The sequence below is a fragment of the Ictidomys tridecemlineatus genome, chromosome 6 (assembly GCF_052094955.1).
Source record: "Ictidomys tridecemlineatus isolate mIctTri1 chromosome 6, mIctTri1.hap1, whole genome shotgun sequence".
In the NCBI taxonomy this organism is placed as follows: Eukaryota; Metazoa; Chordata; class Mammalia; order Rodentia; family Sciuridae; genus Ictidomys; species Ictidomys tridecemlineatus.
In genome coordinates, this window is record NC_135482.1 from 15635434 (window position 1) to 15652030 (window position 16597).

At 43.5% G+C, this 16597-nt stretch overlaps 1 protein-coding gene across 7 annotated transcripts in view; it reads left to right on the top strand.

Annotated features, from left to right (window-relative positions):
* Positions 1 to 16597, top strand: part of Slc41a2 (solute carrier family 41 member 2) — a 121472-nt gene that overhangs the window by 13363 nt on the left and 91512 nt on the right. For 4 of the 7 annotated variants that reach the window (XM_005322339.5, XM_078052906.1, XM_078052911.1 and 1 more), the window contains exon 2: positions 9472 to 10194. In XM_005322339.5, the coding sequence (XP_005322396.1) occupies positions 9640 to 10194 (555 nt within the window). In that variant the 5' untranslated portion in view covers positions 9472 to 9639. Of the gene's footprint in view, positions 1 to 2802; positions 2962 to 9471; positions 10195 to 16597 lie in introns of all 7 variants that reach the window. The other 3 variants (XM_078052908.1, XM_078052907.1, XM_078052909.1) reach the window with 1 other exon arrangement.

Consider the following 16597-nt stretch of genomic DNA (forward strand, 5'->3'; position numbering starts at 1 on the left):
TTTAGTGTATTGATATAAATATGTTTATATCAATAAACTGGGTTGTTCCTGCTGCCCTTCGATGGCCTAAGCATTCTCATGGCCATACCTGACACCCTGGAGACAGTGTCGCCCTCCCGTGGTGTGGCAGGTGACATGTTTTTAAAGTTTTGACCAAATGTGATAATTACCGGTAATAGATTACATCAAAACTCTTATTTATTGTTATGAATTGTTAAATTACTATTCATACCTTTCAGAATGATTAGGCACAATTAATACCTGCCAACACAGCTTTGCTGAATGTTCTTTTTTTTTTTTTTTTTAACCACAGATTGAACCTGGGGGCACTCGACCGCTAAGCTATATCCCCAGCCCTTTTGCTCTATTTTATTTTAGAGTCAGGGTTTCACGGAGATGCTTAGCATCTTGCTGTTGCTGATGCTGGCTTTGAACTTGCGATCCTCCTGCTTCAGCCTCCTGAGCAGCTGGAATACAGGTGTGCGTCACTGTGCCTGGCCTTTGCTGGATATTCTAAGCACTATTTAACTTTTGCAATGGAATAGAATAACTCCTCAGGCACAATGGGCAGGTTTCTCCAAGATTCTGACTTAGGGGCTGGGGTTGTGGCTCAGTGGTAAAGCGATCACCTTACATGTGGGAGACCTGGGTTCCATCCGCAGCACATAAAAATAAATAAGTTAAAATGAAGGTATTGTATCCAACTACAACTAAAAAATAAATATTAAAAAAAAGAGTCTGACTTAGTAAACACACACATATATAGTATACTTTTTTCCCTCAACTTTTAAAAATAAACAATTTTAGCAATAATGTTGGATTTTTATAACTGCAGTTGAACTCATAAAGGAGTGCCTGGTATTTCTTTTCCTTTAAGTCACACACCCTCTGACCCAACCACGACAAGGTTGTAGCAGGGAACCTGGAAGGGATCTTTCCATAAATCCAAATGTACCCAGTGGAAAGGACTGCTCTTTAGTCTGAGGTTTTGTCTTTTCTACATTTTTTTAAACTTTTTTTTTTTTTTAGTTGTCAGTGGACCTTTATTTTACTTATTTATCTGTGGTGCTGAGGATCGAACATGGTGCCTCACACATGCTAGGCAAGCGCTCTACCACAGAGCTACAACCTCAGCTCCTTTTTTTTTCTCTATTTTTGATGTTAAAATGTAGGCTGAGTTTTTAGAGGAAGATTGTATTTATTTAAACTTGGTAAAATTTGGGGCTGGGGTTGTGGCTCAGTGGTAGAGCACTTGCCCAGCATGTGTGAGGTACTGGGTTTGATTCTCAGCACCATATACAAATAAATAAAAATAAAGGTCCATTTGCCGCAGTCTGGCTGGGCACAAATCACGAGCCACTCAAGCAGGAACAAACTTTATTTCCAAACTCACGCAAACGCCACCCACTCGGCCCTTCCAGGCACACCACACACACCGAAACTCCCTCCACCAGAATCTCACCAACCAACTTGAACTCCCCAGGAATCCCCGTGAGAACTCCAAAGTAGTGGGTGCCCGAGGACAGCAGGTGTCTATATACAATTGAATGCACAGCCTGTTTCAATGCAGCATCATCTTAATGGCTCGCCTCTCAACCATTACTTCTGGCAAAATGCCAGGGGCCATTCTGACTTGGCTGTGGCTCTCAGCACCATTGACAACAAAAAAAAGAAAACCTTGGTAAAATTTGGGAGGAAATTTTTCTGTTGTTTGAGATTCACATGTTTGAAAACTCCTTGACTATAGACTGGGGCCTTCAGGTGCTCAGGATGCCAGATCCCCTAAACTGGGTAGGCATCTAGCAGGCAGATTCCTTTAATAGACGCCTTTGGGAAGCTTTGTCAGGTTACGCTGTGGCAATCAGCAAGTCTAACTCTCAGTGACTTTCAGGGCCAGGAGCTTTGGTCATTTCTTGTGTTCTGAGCCTGTGGGTGCTATGGTTGGCTCTGGTGCTGCTCTCCATGTGTCCCTGTCCTGGAACCCAGTCTGAAGCAGCAGCAAGTGCCTAGGACGTGCCACTGTCAAAGACGGGGAAAAGAGACATACCTGGGTTGTTCCCGCTGCCCTTCGATGGCCTAAGCCTTCTCATGGCCATACCTGACACCCTGGAGACTGTGTCACCCTCCCGAGGTGTGGCAGGTGACATGGCAACAGGGAGGGAGAACAATCCTGTTTGGGAGAGGAGTAGTAAAAATGACATCATCCTGCTGACTCATTTGTAACATATACGCACCGCTTAAAGGGCAGTAATGAGCACTCTGAGCTTAAGAAACCTCTTATATCCCCTTGTACAAATATGCCATGGTCTTTCCCCTCAGGGATTAATTTCATTTTTTGTTGGTATGAACAGTGCTGCTGAGAACATCTTCCAGTGTCTTCTAGGGGACAGTGCAAGTTTCTCCAGGGGCAATGATTAGGTGGGGTTTCTGGATGGTACGGCACACTCTCTGATTGTAGTAGATAATGCCAAGTTCTTTTCCAGGGTTCTGACAGATTTTAATATGTATGGCGATCATTTGGGATACAATTAAAAGTGCAGATTTTGATTTAGTGGGTAGGTTAGGTTCGGAGTGGGAGCTGACTGAGATCCTACATTTTTAACAAGCTCCCGTGCTGCTGTAGCCGCTGGACCATAGGCCATAGTCTGGAGTAGCAAGGTGTAAGGTACTCAGATAGGCAGAGTCACCCCTGTGTTGATTGCGCCTAATGCACAGAGTCTTTGGAACAAAACTGTGAAATAACAACATTTGCTACAGTAGGTCTACCTAAGTTTTTAAAATCATGTCTTTTTTTTTTTGCAGTACAGGGGGACTGAACCCAGGGCCTGGAACAGCTAGCCAAGTGCTCTACTACTGAGCTACATCTCCAGATCTGTGTCATTTTATTTCTTTTGAGACATGGTTTCACCAAATTGCCTAGGCTGGCCTTGAACTAGCTGTCCTCCTGTCCCATCCCCCCAAGTAGGTGTAATTACAGGTGTGCAGCCACCACACCTAGCTTTATGCCTGACATTTTTATTGACATTGTTTAGATAATGTTTATTTTAAATAATTGTTTTTATGGATTATAATGTGATGTTTTGATCTAGGTATACATTGTAGAAAAATTCAGTCAAGCTTATATATTCATCACCTCACCACCTTGTTTGTGTGTATGTGTAGAGAACACTAAACTCTATCATTTCAGCAGTTTTAAAGCGTGTATTACTATTAACCATGGTTGTGCACTGTAATATGTCACTGAAGGCTTATTCTTCTCTCACTGAAACTTTGATCAACATCCTCTCTTTCCCCATCCCTTCTCCTTTTCCCCTCCAGTCTCTGGTAATTACCTTTTCACTCTCTATGACAGCAACTCTTTTAGATTTCACATGTTAGCAATTTCATGAAGTATTTGTCTTTCTGTAGGCACAGAAAAGTATTTGTCTTTCTGTAGGCCTGACTTATTTCACTTGGAATAATGTCCTCTCCATCCATGTCCTGAATGACAGAATTTCCTTTTTTTTGTAGGCTGTATACTAGTCCATTGTGTATGTATACCACATTTTCTTTATCCATTCATCCATTAATTAACTTACCTTGTGTCCAGATCTTGCTATTGTGAATAATGCTGAAATAAACATGAGAGTGTCAATTTTAATCACTATACTTGCTGAACCTGTTGCACATACTTTTTTAAAAAAATTCTATCTGTGCAAATGTTGGCCATTAGTGAATAAAATTATGATTTCTTATTTTCTAAAGAAAGAAATATATAAAACTCTTTGTATAGTTTACAAAGAGGTCAGAATTTAAACCTGAACCATTCTACGAAAGGTTTAGAAGAGCTGGGTGGTTTTTAGCTATGTATTAGATTAGTGGAACCTGCCAAGTAGCTGAAGAGTGACCCATAATGTCTCTACGGACATGCCTCAGAATAAGCACCTTCAGCCAGGGGAAGCTTGGATGGATTCTATTATTTTTAACATTTTTACCTGTTTTTACTCATTCACAAATGAATAACAGATACAGAATTGATATTTAATAGTACTTATGGACATTACTCATTTTATTTCAACCCACAAAGCTATTTTGATTGCAATCCATGATTCAACAAGAAGAGTTTCTAAGTGATTTCTTTAAAGGAAGAAAGTAAAAGGAGTCCTTAAGGAGGTGTAGGCTTTGTCAGTTAGCAAGCATGAGAATAACTGGATGAAGTGAAGGATAACAAAAACAAACACACTTTCTTGGAGAAGGCTGGTGATATGTGATCCGCAGCATGTGCTCTTTGAAGGGCAGTTCCTAGTTTTTCCTTTCTCATGGATTAATTCTATTTGTAGTATTTACAAACTGCATTAAAAAAGAAAAAAAGCAAAACACTGTGCAAACAAACACCTCTCAGAGTAGCTTCAACAGTGGAGATTGAGTGGCCACATTATTGGGAGGAACAGGGGTGGAGGGGGCTTTAAATAAATGCCTTGGAGCTCTGACCCTGTGGATCCTCTTCTCATGCAGGTGGGTTTCCCTGCAAGCGGCAGTGATGGTGGTGGCTGGGGGAGTTTTGTGACAGCTTCAGAATTATGTCATGCCAAGGGCAGTGAGAACTCTCCCCCAGAGGCCCTCCCCTCTAAAGTAGCCTGTCAGTCATTCACTTTTGGTTAAATTAACTGTGTCCTTCATGGCCTTTCTCCAGATTGACTCAGTTACTTATTCGCCCACTTGTTTTTCTTTCCCACTACAAGGTAAAACCGACTGACTAGACCAGGGACTGTGCCTAATTCCTTAATCACAGCAGCCCAGCATCTAGTAGGCCCTCAGGCAATGGTAAGCAACAAATATATGAAATTCCAGGGAAGGCTCAAGTCCTCTTTTTTTAAACAAATTGTATATTAGTGCATTATATTATATATATATATATATTATATATAACTATGGTTCACTTTGACATAGTTATTCAAGCATGGAATATGACTTGTTCCACTTCAGTCCCAGTGCTTCCCTTTGCTCCCTCCTTCCTCCCTGTTTCCTTTCCTGTATTCTACCAGTCTGTCTGTCTGTCTCTCTTTCTAGTTTTTAAATGAGAGCATTGTAGATACACATCAAGGTGAAATGCCCTGTGGTATGTTCATCCAGGCCCATGGGTAGGTTTGGTCAGTCTCTTTCTATTGTTCCTCCGTTTTCTGTCCCTCTTCCCTCCCCACCAGTCACTTCCTCTACTCCATTGATCTTTCTTCTATTTTCATGGGATTCTCTGGGTTTTTCTGCCCTTATTTTGGTCTAGCTTCAGCATCTGAGAGAAAACCTTTGATCCTTGACTTTGAGTCTGGCTTATTTCCCTTAGCATGATGTTGTTCTCTGGTTTCATCTGTTTGCCAGCAAATGCCGTCATTTCATTCTTCTTTGACTGAGTAAAACTCCGCTGTGCAGAGAGGCCACATTTTCATTATCCATCTGTCTGTTCTCTGGTTCCCTAACTTGGTCATTGTGGATTGCACTGCTATAAACACTGATGGGGCTAGATGGCTGTAGTGTGCTGATTTGAAGTCCTTTGGGTATGTGCCGAGGAGGGGAGAACTGGGTTAAAAGGCGATTCCATTCAAAGTTTTCTTTCTTTGTACTCCACACTGCTTTCTGGAGTGGTTGTACTAACTTTCAGTCCCACTGACAAGGTCTGAGTCGGGTTTTCCCCACATCCTTGCCGGCCTTGATTATGATTGTATTCTTGATGATCGCCATTCTGATTGGAGCAAGATGAAAGCTCAATGTGGTTTTGACTTGTGTTTCCCCAATTGTTAGAGGTGTTGAATCTTTTTCATTTATATGTCGGCCATTTGCGTTACTTCTTTTGAGAAGTGTTTAGTTCTTTTGTCCATTTATTAATAGGACGGGTTTTTTTTTTTTTTTTTTTTGTTTTAGCCTGCGGCCAGCACAGGCTTCATAGGTGAAGGTTCGGCTGCGTGAGAAATCCACAGGGAGTTTAAATTACAGAGAGAGACTCTAATTACCTTTCAACCAGCTCCAGGACGGCTTCTCTTAGCTCCAGCTTCCAGCTACCTATTAGGGTAGCGAGATTTACTGAAGAGGCCAAAGGGAGAGAGAGAGAGCGAGAGAGAGAGAGAAAACACGCCAGGGAGTGGACTTTTATTGGGGAATAAAAAATTTTGGAGAAAATCCCATCCAATGAAGATTAAGGGGGCAGTGTCCCAAGGTCAGGTGAGGCCATTGGGTCTTCAGGGGCTGTGGTCAGGCACGCCTCCACACAGACAAGCCCTTGGACCCGAGAAGGGTGGGGAAAGCTCTGGACACAAAGATGTGTCTAAGCGCCTCTCGCCCAGCCGGGGAGGTGACTCGAATCACGTGCAAGGATGGCCCCCCACATTTGGTGTTAGTTCCTTGATTTCTGGATATTAATCCCTTGTCTGAGGAGCAGTGATAAAGGTCTCCCGTTCCATAGGCTCTCTCTTCATGTTCTTGTTTTCTTTGCCGTTCTTTGCCTTTTAATTCCATGTCATCCCTCTTACTGACTCTTGGTTTTATTTCTTGGGCTTCAGGAGTCTTGTTAAGAAGTCAGTGCCTGTGCCTTGGGTCCTTGGTGAGCTGCTTGTCGTCACTGTGTCTGGAAGGTTTCCATTGTGATCACAAGACCTACCAGAATCTCCGGAAGCAGGAAAGGCCAGTTTCCCACAGGAATTAGATACCGTTAGCTAAAATATTGGGGAAAGATATTGAGCAAATAATAATAAAACATCTGTCCGCCGTGTGTTTCGTGTTCTTGAAGCATGGCTTAGCGTTTCACCCAGCTGCTCGCCCTCATGCACGGGGTTGACCAGCTTCTTCACTGTGCGAGGGTGCTTGGCTGAAGGGATGGACAGGGACTGAAGTCTGGCCCAAGGCTCCGCTCAGAGTGTCCTTTTTCTGAGAGGCGCTATTTTATTCATTCACCCAAATTTCTGTGGTCTGTGTGCACACAGTGGCCGCAGAGCCCACTTCTCCATCTGACCCTCTGAACGGCTTGTGCTGCAGTAGGACTGCTAGCAGATGTGCTGCACATCTGGATCCCATCCGCCAACTCCGAGGCACTCCCTTAGCCACATCCTGAGAGATTCTGAGAGATGACGCGTCTTGGGAAATCCCCCCTTTCCCCTTTCTTCCCCATTTTTCTACTTGGCATTGCTTGTTGGGCAAGTGTCCTGAGCACATTTAGAGCTTTCTGAACTTCAAGTTGGCTGAATCAGGAGAGGAAGTGCCCTCCATCCTTCTTGTTTACCTGCTTTTCTCCGCCATTTCCGCTTTCATCCACCTGGTAATTCTGCTTCAAGAGGAAGAACTTGCCCATCCCTGGTCCTTTGGTGGAATAGATCTTGGGTTTGCTTTGCATTTTATTTGGTTAAAGACTTCTTTGAGGAAGTGAAATGCTATTTTTAAAAAGGCAAATGAGTTGAAGAAATAAAAACCACTCAGTCTCACTCCTGTAAAGCTGCAGATCTCTGACATTCTAGATGGGTAGTTTCCATTCCAGAAGCTCCCGGCAGCTCTTCAGGCCTTTTTCTAGTACTCAGTTTCATCTCCACTCTGCATAGGTTCCCTTCATGGGATTTTCTTATATACTGATCATCCTGCAAGGGACAAAACTGGCAACTACTGTCACTCTTTGACACCTGTGGGGACTCCAGGTCCAGGACTCCCCACAGATACCCAATTCTGTGGATATTCAGGTCCTCATATGAAATGGTATTTGGATATAACCAATGCACATTCTAGCCAAAACTTTAAGTCACCTCTAGGTTATTTAGAGTACCTAGCACAGTGTAAATGCTCTGTAAAAGTTTTCTACTATCTTGTTTAGGGATGACAAGAAGAAACAGTTGTGTGTTCTCAATACAATGCATTTTCGGGGCTGGGGATGTGGCTCAAGCGATAGCGCGCTCACCTGGCATGAGTGTGGCCCGGGTTCAATCCTCAGCACCACATACAAACAAAGATGTTGTGTCTGCCGAAAACTAAAAAATAAATATTAAAATTCTCTTAAAAAATACAGTGCATTTAAGCACATTGTCCACCTGTGATTGGTTGAATTCCTGGATGTGGAATCCGCAGGTGTGGAGGGTCCCCTGCAGCATTTCATCTACTCATTACCTTCTCAGTGCAGGTCCTTAGAAGTCTATGCTGTAATCACTTGGGGAAGTTAAAAAAAATTGTGGGCCTCAAACATAGATATTCTTAGTAGGTTTGGGGTCCTGGAATGTATATTCTGAGAATTCCCTGGTAGGCATTCCCAGACTCCCCGTAATCAGAGGAAGGAGAGGAGGGTGAATGAAGGACGAAATGGGTGAGTCAGGCCCCCCGGCCTACACAGCCCCACCTCTTTCTCCCTTTTCCACAGCTTCCTGTTTCTCTTTCTCTCCGAGGAGAGGAGGTGGAAGTTCCAAGGCACGGAAAACAAATGTACTGAATAATGCAGTGGTTTTCCTTAAAACCAGCAGTACTGGTGGCAGCTCGTCTTGGTCTAGCTTGGTAGATAGGCAGTCCCATAGGTGGTGGGGCCACCTGTCCTTTATCATATCAGTGCCAGTGTCTTGATCTTGGGAATACAGACCCACTTGGGTGTTGGTGACATACAGCCGAGGCCTTAGACCTGTCAGTCGATAGCTTTGAAAGCCCCTCCAGCTGAGGCAGCATTTGTGCAAACAGTTAGGCTCTCCACCTGAGCAGGTGGCATGTGGCCCTGCAGCTCCAGTGCCCATCACACTCTGACTAACTTCAGTGTGTGTCTCTTTAGAGGGGCCTACCGCGGGAGGAAGGGCCAGGCAGACCCTTGAGAAGTCCGGAAGTGCATTCCAGGCTTTGCTTTGGTTGGCTTGCAAATTGCAATTGAATGAATCTCTGTAATCCCTTTAATCAGTTTGGTTATTTTCTAAATAATAGAAGGATTATATTCTTTAAGTCAGTTATAGGGAATTTTTTTTGTAAGAACTACGACTATGACTGTAACCTAATTTTATATCAGGATATCTACCAGGCATTGTTACTGTGGACATCATCATCATTTCTTATTTTAATAACAAAAGTTGATTATGTTGTAAATAAAGTAACATGGCTTATTATTTAATGTTTAAAGTATAGTGAATGCTATCTACTTTATCTTGTGTATGTAAAAGTTGGTGTCATTAGATTGAGTCCTCTATAGTAATTGTTATTTCATAGATTCATCCACTGTGGAACTTCAGAGGCCGCTAAAGACCTTACATGGGAATTAGTTACATAAAGTATGCAAAAATAAGAAATGCTTTTACCAAGATCGAGCACAAAAAATAACTCTGTAGTTTCTTTATGCAAAGCAATTATATGGCACAGAACAGTTGTTTCTGGCCCACAGAATCTAGTGTGAGCACCTTAGGCTGCTTAAGATGCGTTTTATACTTTAACTCTGCAAATCTAGGTAGCAGGATAGTTCATCTGATTTTTAAACCTTGATTTCTTTTTTCCTGGCAGATCCAGTTCCGAGGTGGAGCTTCTGAGCATCCTTGATTCGTGGAGGAAGCGCTGCCGAAGGATGGAATCAACAGCTTAACCTCGGCAGGTGTCTGGGTAGCTCTGGTTCATCTGCTATGGTCGCGGAGCCTGAGGTCTAAGGAATACAGGGACTTTTGTGATGACAATATGACTAATAGTAAAGGAAGATCTATTAGCAGTAAAACAAGTGGTGGTTTCAGTAGTGGAGAAGGTTTTGTCGATTGGACTTTAAATTTAAATACAATTCAGTCTGACAAGTTTTTAAACTTACTGTTGAGCATGGTTCCAGTAATTTACCAGAAAAGCCAGGAAGACAGGCACAAAAAGACCAACGGCCTTTGGCAAGATGGGTTGTCAGGGGCAGGCCAGGCATTCAGCAGCAGGTCCGAGCAGCACGTGGAGTACCACGGTTTCTCCGAGCAGCCTTTCCACGGGAGCAGTGGGCACGCACCCTCAAACTGCAGTCCCAGGTACGACGACTATGCCAACTACAATTACTGTGATGGCAGGGAGGCCTCGGAAACGACCGCCATGCTGCAGGGCGAAGACGCGTCCAGTGAGGGCGACGAGGACATCATTGTGGAAACAAGCCAAAAGTTGCCCAAGGAATCCAGCGGCATCATGGCCCTGCAGATCCTGGTGCCGTTTCTGCTGGCTGGATTTGGCACGGTTTCAGCCGGCATGGTTTTGGATATAGTCCAGGTGAGTGCTCAGGTTAACCCTGCTCTCTTTCTGGTCATTCCATCCTCATTGAAATGCTCTGTTCGTGTAGGTTAAGAATTTCAAAACAGCCAGCCAACCTACTTTTCTTTCTCACTTTCTGAAGTGCTGGGATTTGAACTCAGGGCCTGGTGCATGCTAGGGAGACGTTTCACCACTGAGCTTCATCAGTATTCTTGATCTTTTTAATTTTTGCCAAGTTGTGGGAAAATGTTATTGGGTTTTAATCAACTTTATCTTTCTACTGTTTCCTTGGTGCTGGGGGTGAACTCAAGCCACGTGCTTGCTGGGCAGGTGCTCCAGCCCTGAGCTTCACCCAGCCCTCAGCGTTTTTTGATGGTTGCTAATGTTTTGTGTTTTCCATGTCTTTATTTTAGCCATGGTGATTTTTTTCTGTCAATTACTATTTTTGTATCTTTTTAAAAAATGGATGTGCTACTTACTGATTTGTAGGGGGTTTAAATGTATTGTGGGGGCTGGGGATGTGGCTCAGGCGGTAGCGCGCTCGCCTGGCATGCGTGCGCCCCGGGTTCGATCCTCAGCACCACATACAAACAAAAGGTTCTAGGTCAAACCCTGTCCTCCCGTGCCACTTAAATGTATTGTGGTTACAAAACTATTTTTCTGAAGTAGTAAATTGTCAAAATGTGGTGTCTTTTACTGTCACTTTTCATCCTTCCGAGGAAAGTTGACCACAGCCAGTGTGTTAGGCAGGGTATCTTGTAATTTGCTTTTTATTATTTGCTTCCTAAAAGAATCTCAGGTTATGTGTGACTCTGAGCCATCAGGAGATAGCATTTTTATCTAAATGGAAATGTACACAAATAGAAACATTCCCACCAGCAGAGGGCAAAAGGAACTGTATTAAGTTTTTTTTAACAGAAGATAACACCAAAGGGGGACCGACTCCATCTAACATTTGAAATATGATTGTTTCAGGTTATTATGATGGTGTCACAGATGCCACAGTGGATAAGCTGACTTTGGTTGGATTTTTTCCTGATATACTAATCATTGTGAAGAAAAACCATTTAGCTGGTGGCTCCTGTAAGAATAACATGTTAGGGGACAGAGTGGCAGAGTATTTATGTGGCTCTTCATGTGCATTCCTCCGGTGTGGTGTTTGCTTGTGTCTTGTTAGTGTTGGAAAAAATAGCACATGTATAATTAATTAAGGGTCCTGTGGACTTTAGGACTACTGGCCTCATGACTTTATAGTGTCAAACCTTAGTACTAAAAATGACAAAAACAGTATGTAAATGTTTTGAAGGATTTTATTTATGCCTTTAAAAACTTTTTATTTGTAAAACTTAATACATTCAGAGTGTACAAAGCAAAAACATTAGAGCTTGGTGGATTTTTGTATTACAAACTGCCATATAACCATCAACCAGCTCAAGAAACAGCATCTGTACAATCCTTCATTAGCCTTCTTTGTGTCCGTAAGTTTCATGGGACTGTACTTTCATTTATTTTCATTGCTGCATAGTACTCCATTGTATGAATGTCCTGCAATTTCTCTATTCTACTATTGATGGACATTAAGAGAAAGGGTGTGCTTAGCTGGGCAAGCACTCTCCTCGATTGTAGGTGTTTGTGTGTACAAATTTGTTGGCTCTGTGTATAGATATGGGATTTCCAGGTCTCAGAATATGTAGGTACTCAAGTTTAATAGATGTGAGGTGGCTTTCCAAACTAATTGTACCAATTTTCCCTCTAGTTAGCAGTGTACAAGAGATCCTACTGGTCTGTGCGCTTATTTATACTTGGAATCTGGTCTTTCTAATTTTAGGAATTCTCACACATGCGGGTGGTTTCTCATCATGGTGTTAGTGGGGATTTCTCTGGTGACTAATGATGCATGCTGACCATTTGGATATGCCTGGTAAAATGTCCTTGCTGATTTTTTTCTGTTTTTCTTAGAGGCTTGTAGGAGTTATTTATATTTCTTGAATATAAACTTTTTAGTTCTATGTATTAAAAATATCTATTCCCCTGGCTTGCCTTTTTATTCTTTCCATGGTGCATTTTGATGAGGAAAACTTCTTAACTTTGAAACATTTCTTCCTCCTACTTTCCCTTGGTTTGTCTTGTCTCTTTAAGAAATCCTCCCATACCCTGTGGTAATTAAGATGTCCTTATGCCACCTTCTTAGTGCTTTGGTGCTTCCTTTTGCTTTTAGACCATCCCTTGCCTGGACGGACTTTTTGTTCAGAGTGGGAAGTGGGGGCTGTATTTTTTCTTTCCACGTACATTTCCTGTTGTATCTATGCTGTTACATAATTGCTCTCAAAATAATATGTCAAATTTTGAAAGGAAAACAAAGCAGACTGAACTTTGGCCACTGCCTGGCCCTGCTCCTGTGGTGAGTCAGGTGCGGTCTGCATGGGGTGCCTGTGCCCTCGGTCCTTTGTGTGTTTAAGGATCCTGGCTCCATCCCTGCTGTCCCTGGCTCTGGTACAAGTCTTGGTATGGAGTAGAAGTGTTCTCCTTGCCTTGTTCATCCTCAGAAGTGCTTCAGTGATTCTTTGCCCTCTGCATTTCCATCTGCCTCACTACTTCCCAGAATTGGGAATTGAGCCCAGTGGTACTTAACCACCGAGCTGTATCCCCAGCCCTTTTAATATTTTGAGACAGATTCTCATTAAGTTGCTGAGGCTCTTGCTAAATTCCTGAGGCTGGCCTTGAACTTTTGATCCTGCTCCTCCTATCTCAGCATCCCAAGTCGCTGAGCTGATAGGCTTTCACCTTTGTGCCTGGCCTATTTTATTTTTGAGACTGGGTCTCTCTAAATTGCCCAGGCTGGGTTTGAATTTAAGATCATCCTGCCTCAGCCTCCTGAGTTCCTGCTATTACAGGCTTGTGGCCCTGTGCTGGGATTATTCATGGATTTCTTTTTTTAAATACATGATAGCGGAATGTATTCTAATTCTTATGACACGTATAGAACACAATTTTTCATATCTTTGTATAAAGTATGTGGCCCAGTGGTAGAGCGCTCGCCTAGCACTGCAAGGCCCTGGGCTCAATCCTCAGCACCACATAAAAATAAATAAATAAAATAAATATATTCTGTCCAACTACAACCATCCACCTGCATTCTGGTATAGTTCTGTCAGTTTCCACAGAAACGGTCGCTGCAGTTGTGATTTCGATGGCGTTTCACCTCGGGGAGAATCGACTCTCAGCGCTTGGTGATCTAATGCAGCCTTGACCCATCCTCTGTGGAGGTCACTCTGTTTTGTTTTTAATACTGGAATCGAATCTAGGGCCTTGCGCTGGCTGGGCAAGCACTCTCCTCCAGCTACTCCCAAGAAGGATCGCTTCCATTGCCCTCAGGGGGTGTTTTAGAGTTTTTTTTTTTAAATAACTTTATTTTTTTATGTGGTGCTGAGGATCAAACCCCGGGCCTCAAACCCTGAGGTTCAAACCCGGTGCCTCCCATGTACTAGGCAAGCGCTCCACCACTGAGCCCAGCCCCAGCTGTTTTAGTTTTGAATATAGAACTTTTACATTTTTTGATTAGATTCATTCCCAGTTATTTGATGCTGTTTGATGTTGGTGTCGGTGGTATGGTTCCCTAAGAAATCCATTTTCTGTGTGTTGTAGGTATGTAAATTGTTTTTTCTTTATTGACCTGTGTCTAGCAACTTTGTTAAAGTCCTGTGTTAAGGTTAATAATTTATGTGTAGATTCATTTTGAATTTCTTCAGCGTAACTAACCATCGTCTGTAAAACATCACCTTTTCCCCTGAGCCTTGTGCACTGGACTACTTTTTCTTGCTGATCAGTTCGGGCCTGTTAGAAGCTGTGACAGCAGGAAGCTTTCTAGTTCCCAGAGCTTCCCACATTTCACCATTAAATATGGGTTTTGCTTTTGGGTTTTATAATACTCTTTATCAAATTAAGACTTTTTTTTTGGTAATGGGGAGTGAATCCAGGGGAGCTTACCCACTAAGCCATGTCCCCAGGCCACCCCCTTTTATTTTTTTCAGAGATGGGGTCTCACTGAGTTACCTGGGACCTCACTAAGTTTCTGAGGCTTGCTTTGAACTTGCAATTCTCCTACCTCAGCTCCTGAGCCACTGGGATTATGGGATACAGGCGTACACAACCACGCCCGGCAAGACTCTCTTTTTTAAACTTACTAATGTTTCTTTTTTTTTTTTTAAATGTGCATGGATATTGACTGATCAAATGCTTTTTCTCTTTTTTTGATATATTGATTTTTTCCTTTATTGCAATGTTCAATAATATTTATTAAACCCTACATTTCTGGGATAAATATAACCAGTCTAAATGTTGCTTTTGTAAAACTCTGGTCAAGTTTGCTAATGTTTTGTTGAGAATTTTGGCACGTGTATCTCTGGGTAAGATTAACCTGTAATGGTCTTTGTAGCTGGCAGATTTATGTATCAAGGTAATGCTGGTCCCTTAAATGGATTTGAATATACTCTTTCCCTTTCTATTCTTTGTAAGGGTTTACGTAACTGTCATTATTTATTTAAATGTTTGCTATGATTCTTCACAAAGACCTCTTGGCCTGGAGCTCTCTCTCTGGTAAGTTTATCTGCCAGGCTGGTTTTCAGCTCCTGGCTCAGTTGATCCTCCTGCTGCAGCCTGCCTGGTTGGTCAGACAGGTGCACACACTACACACCCAACTATAACTCCGTTTTTAAAAGCCACCAAACTAATCAGATTTCTTTCTTTCTTTCTTTCTTTTTTTTTTTCATTTTCTTTCTTTCTTCTTTCTCTCTCTCTCTCTCTCTTTCACTCTCTCTCCCTCTCTCTCTGTCCCTGTCTCTCTCCTCTCTCTCTCTCCTCTCTCCTCTCTCTCTCTCCTCTCTCTCTCTTTCCTCTCCTCTATCTCTCCTCTCTCTCCTCTCTCTCTCTCCTCTCTCCTCTCTCTCTCCTCTCTCTCTCTTTCCTCTCCTCTATCTCTCCTCTCTCCTCTCTCTCTCCTCTCTCTAACCCTCTCTTTCTCCTCTGTCTCCTCTCTCTCCTCTCTCTCTCTTCTCTCTCCTCTCTCTTCTCTCTCCTCTCTCTCGTCTCTCTCTCCTCTCGCTCCTCTCTCTCTACCCTCTCTCTCTCCTCTCTCTCTCCTCTCTCTCTACCCTCTCTCCTCTCTCTCTCTCCTCTCCTTTCTCCTCTCTCTCCTCTCTCTCTCCTCTCTCTCTCCTCTCTCTCTCCTCTCTCTCCTCTCTCCTATCTCTCTACTCTCTTTTTCCTCTCTCCTATCTCCCCTCTCTCCTCTCTCTCTCCTCTCTCTTTCCTCTCTCTCTCCTCTCTCTCCCCTCTCTCTCTCCTCTCTCTTCTCTCTCTCCTGTATTTCCTCTCTCTCTCCTCTCTCTCTACCCTCTCTCTCTCCTCTCTCTCTCCTCTCTCTCCTCTCTCTCCTCTCTCTCTCTCCCCTCTCTCTTCCTCTCTCTCCTCTCTCTCCTCTCCTCTCTCTCCTCTCTCTCCTCTCTCTCTCCTCTCTCTCTCCTCTATCTCCTCTCTCTCTCCTCTCTCTGTACCCTCTCTCTTTCCTCTCTCTCTCCTCTTTCTCCTCTCTCTCTTTTCTCTTTCTCCTGTTCTCTCTCTCTCCCCTCTCTCTCCCCTCTCTCTCCCCTCTCTCTCTCCTCTCTCTCCTCTCTCTCCTCTCTCTCTCCTCTCTCTCCTCTCTTTCTTCTCTCTCCTTCCTCCTCTCTCTCCTCTCTCTCTCTCTCCTCTCTCTCTCCTCTTTCTCCCTTGTCCTCTCTCTCTCCTCTCTCCTCTGTCTCTCTCCTCTCTATCCTCTCTCTCGTCTCTCTCTCTCTCGCTCTCTCCTCTCTTCTCTCTCCTCTCTCCTCTCTCTCCTCTCTCTCCTCTCTCTCTTCTCTCTCTCCTCTATCTCCTCTCTCTCCTCTCTCTCTCCTCTCTCTCTCCTCTCTCTCCTTTCTCTGGACTCTCTCTCCTCTCTCTCCTCTATCTCTCCTCTCTCCTCTCTCTCTCCTCTCTCTCTCCTCTCTTTCTGCTCTCTCTCCCCTCCCTCTCTCCTCTCTCTCTCCTCTTTTCTTACTCTCCTCTCTCTCTTTTCTCTCCTCTCCTCTCTCTCGTCTCTCTCTCCTCTCTCTCCTCTATCTCCTCTCTCCTCTCTCTCTACCCTCTCTCTCTCCTCTCTCTCCTCTCTCTCTCCTCTCTCTCTTCTCTCTCTCCTCTTTCTCTCCTCTCTCTCTACCCTCTCTCTATCCTCCCTCTCTCCTCTCTCTTCTCTCTCTCCACTCTCTCCTCTCTCTCCCCTCTCTCTCCTCTCTCTTCTCTCTCTCCACTCTCTTTTTTTTCTGGTCTCTCTCTCCTCTTTTTCCTCTCTCTCTCCTCTCTCTCTCTTCTATCTCCTCTCTCTCTTCTCTCTCTCTACCCTCTC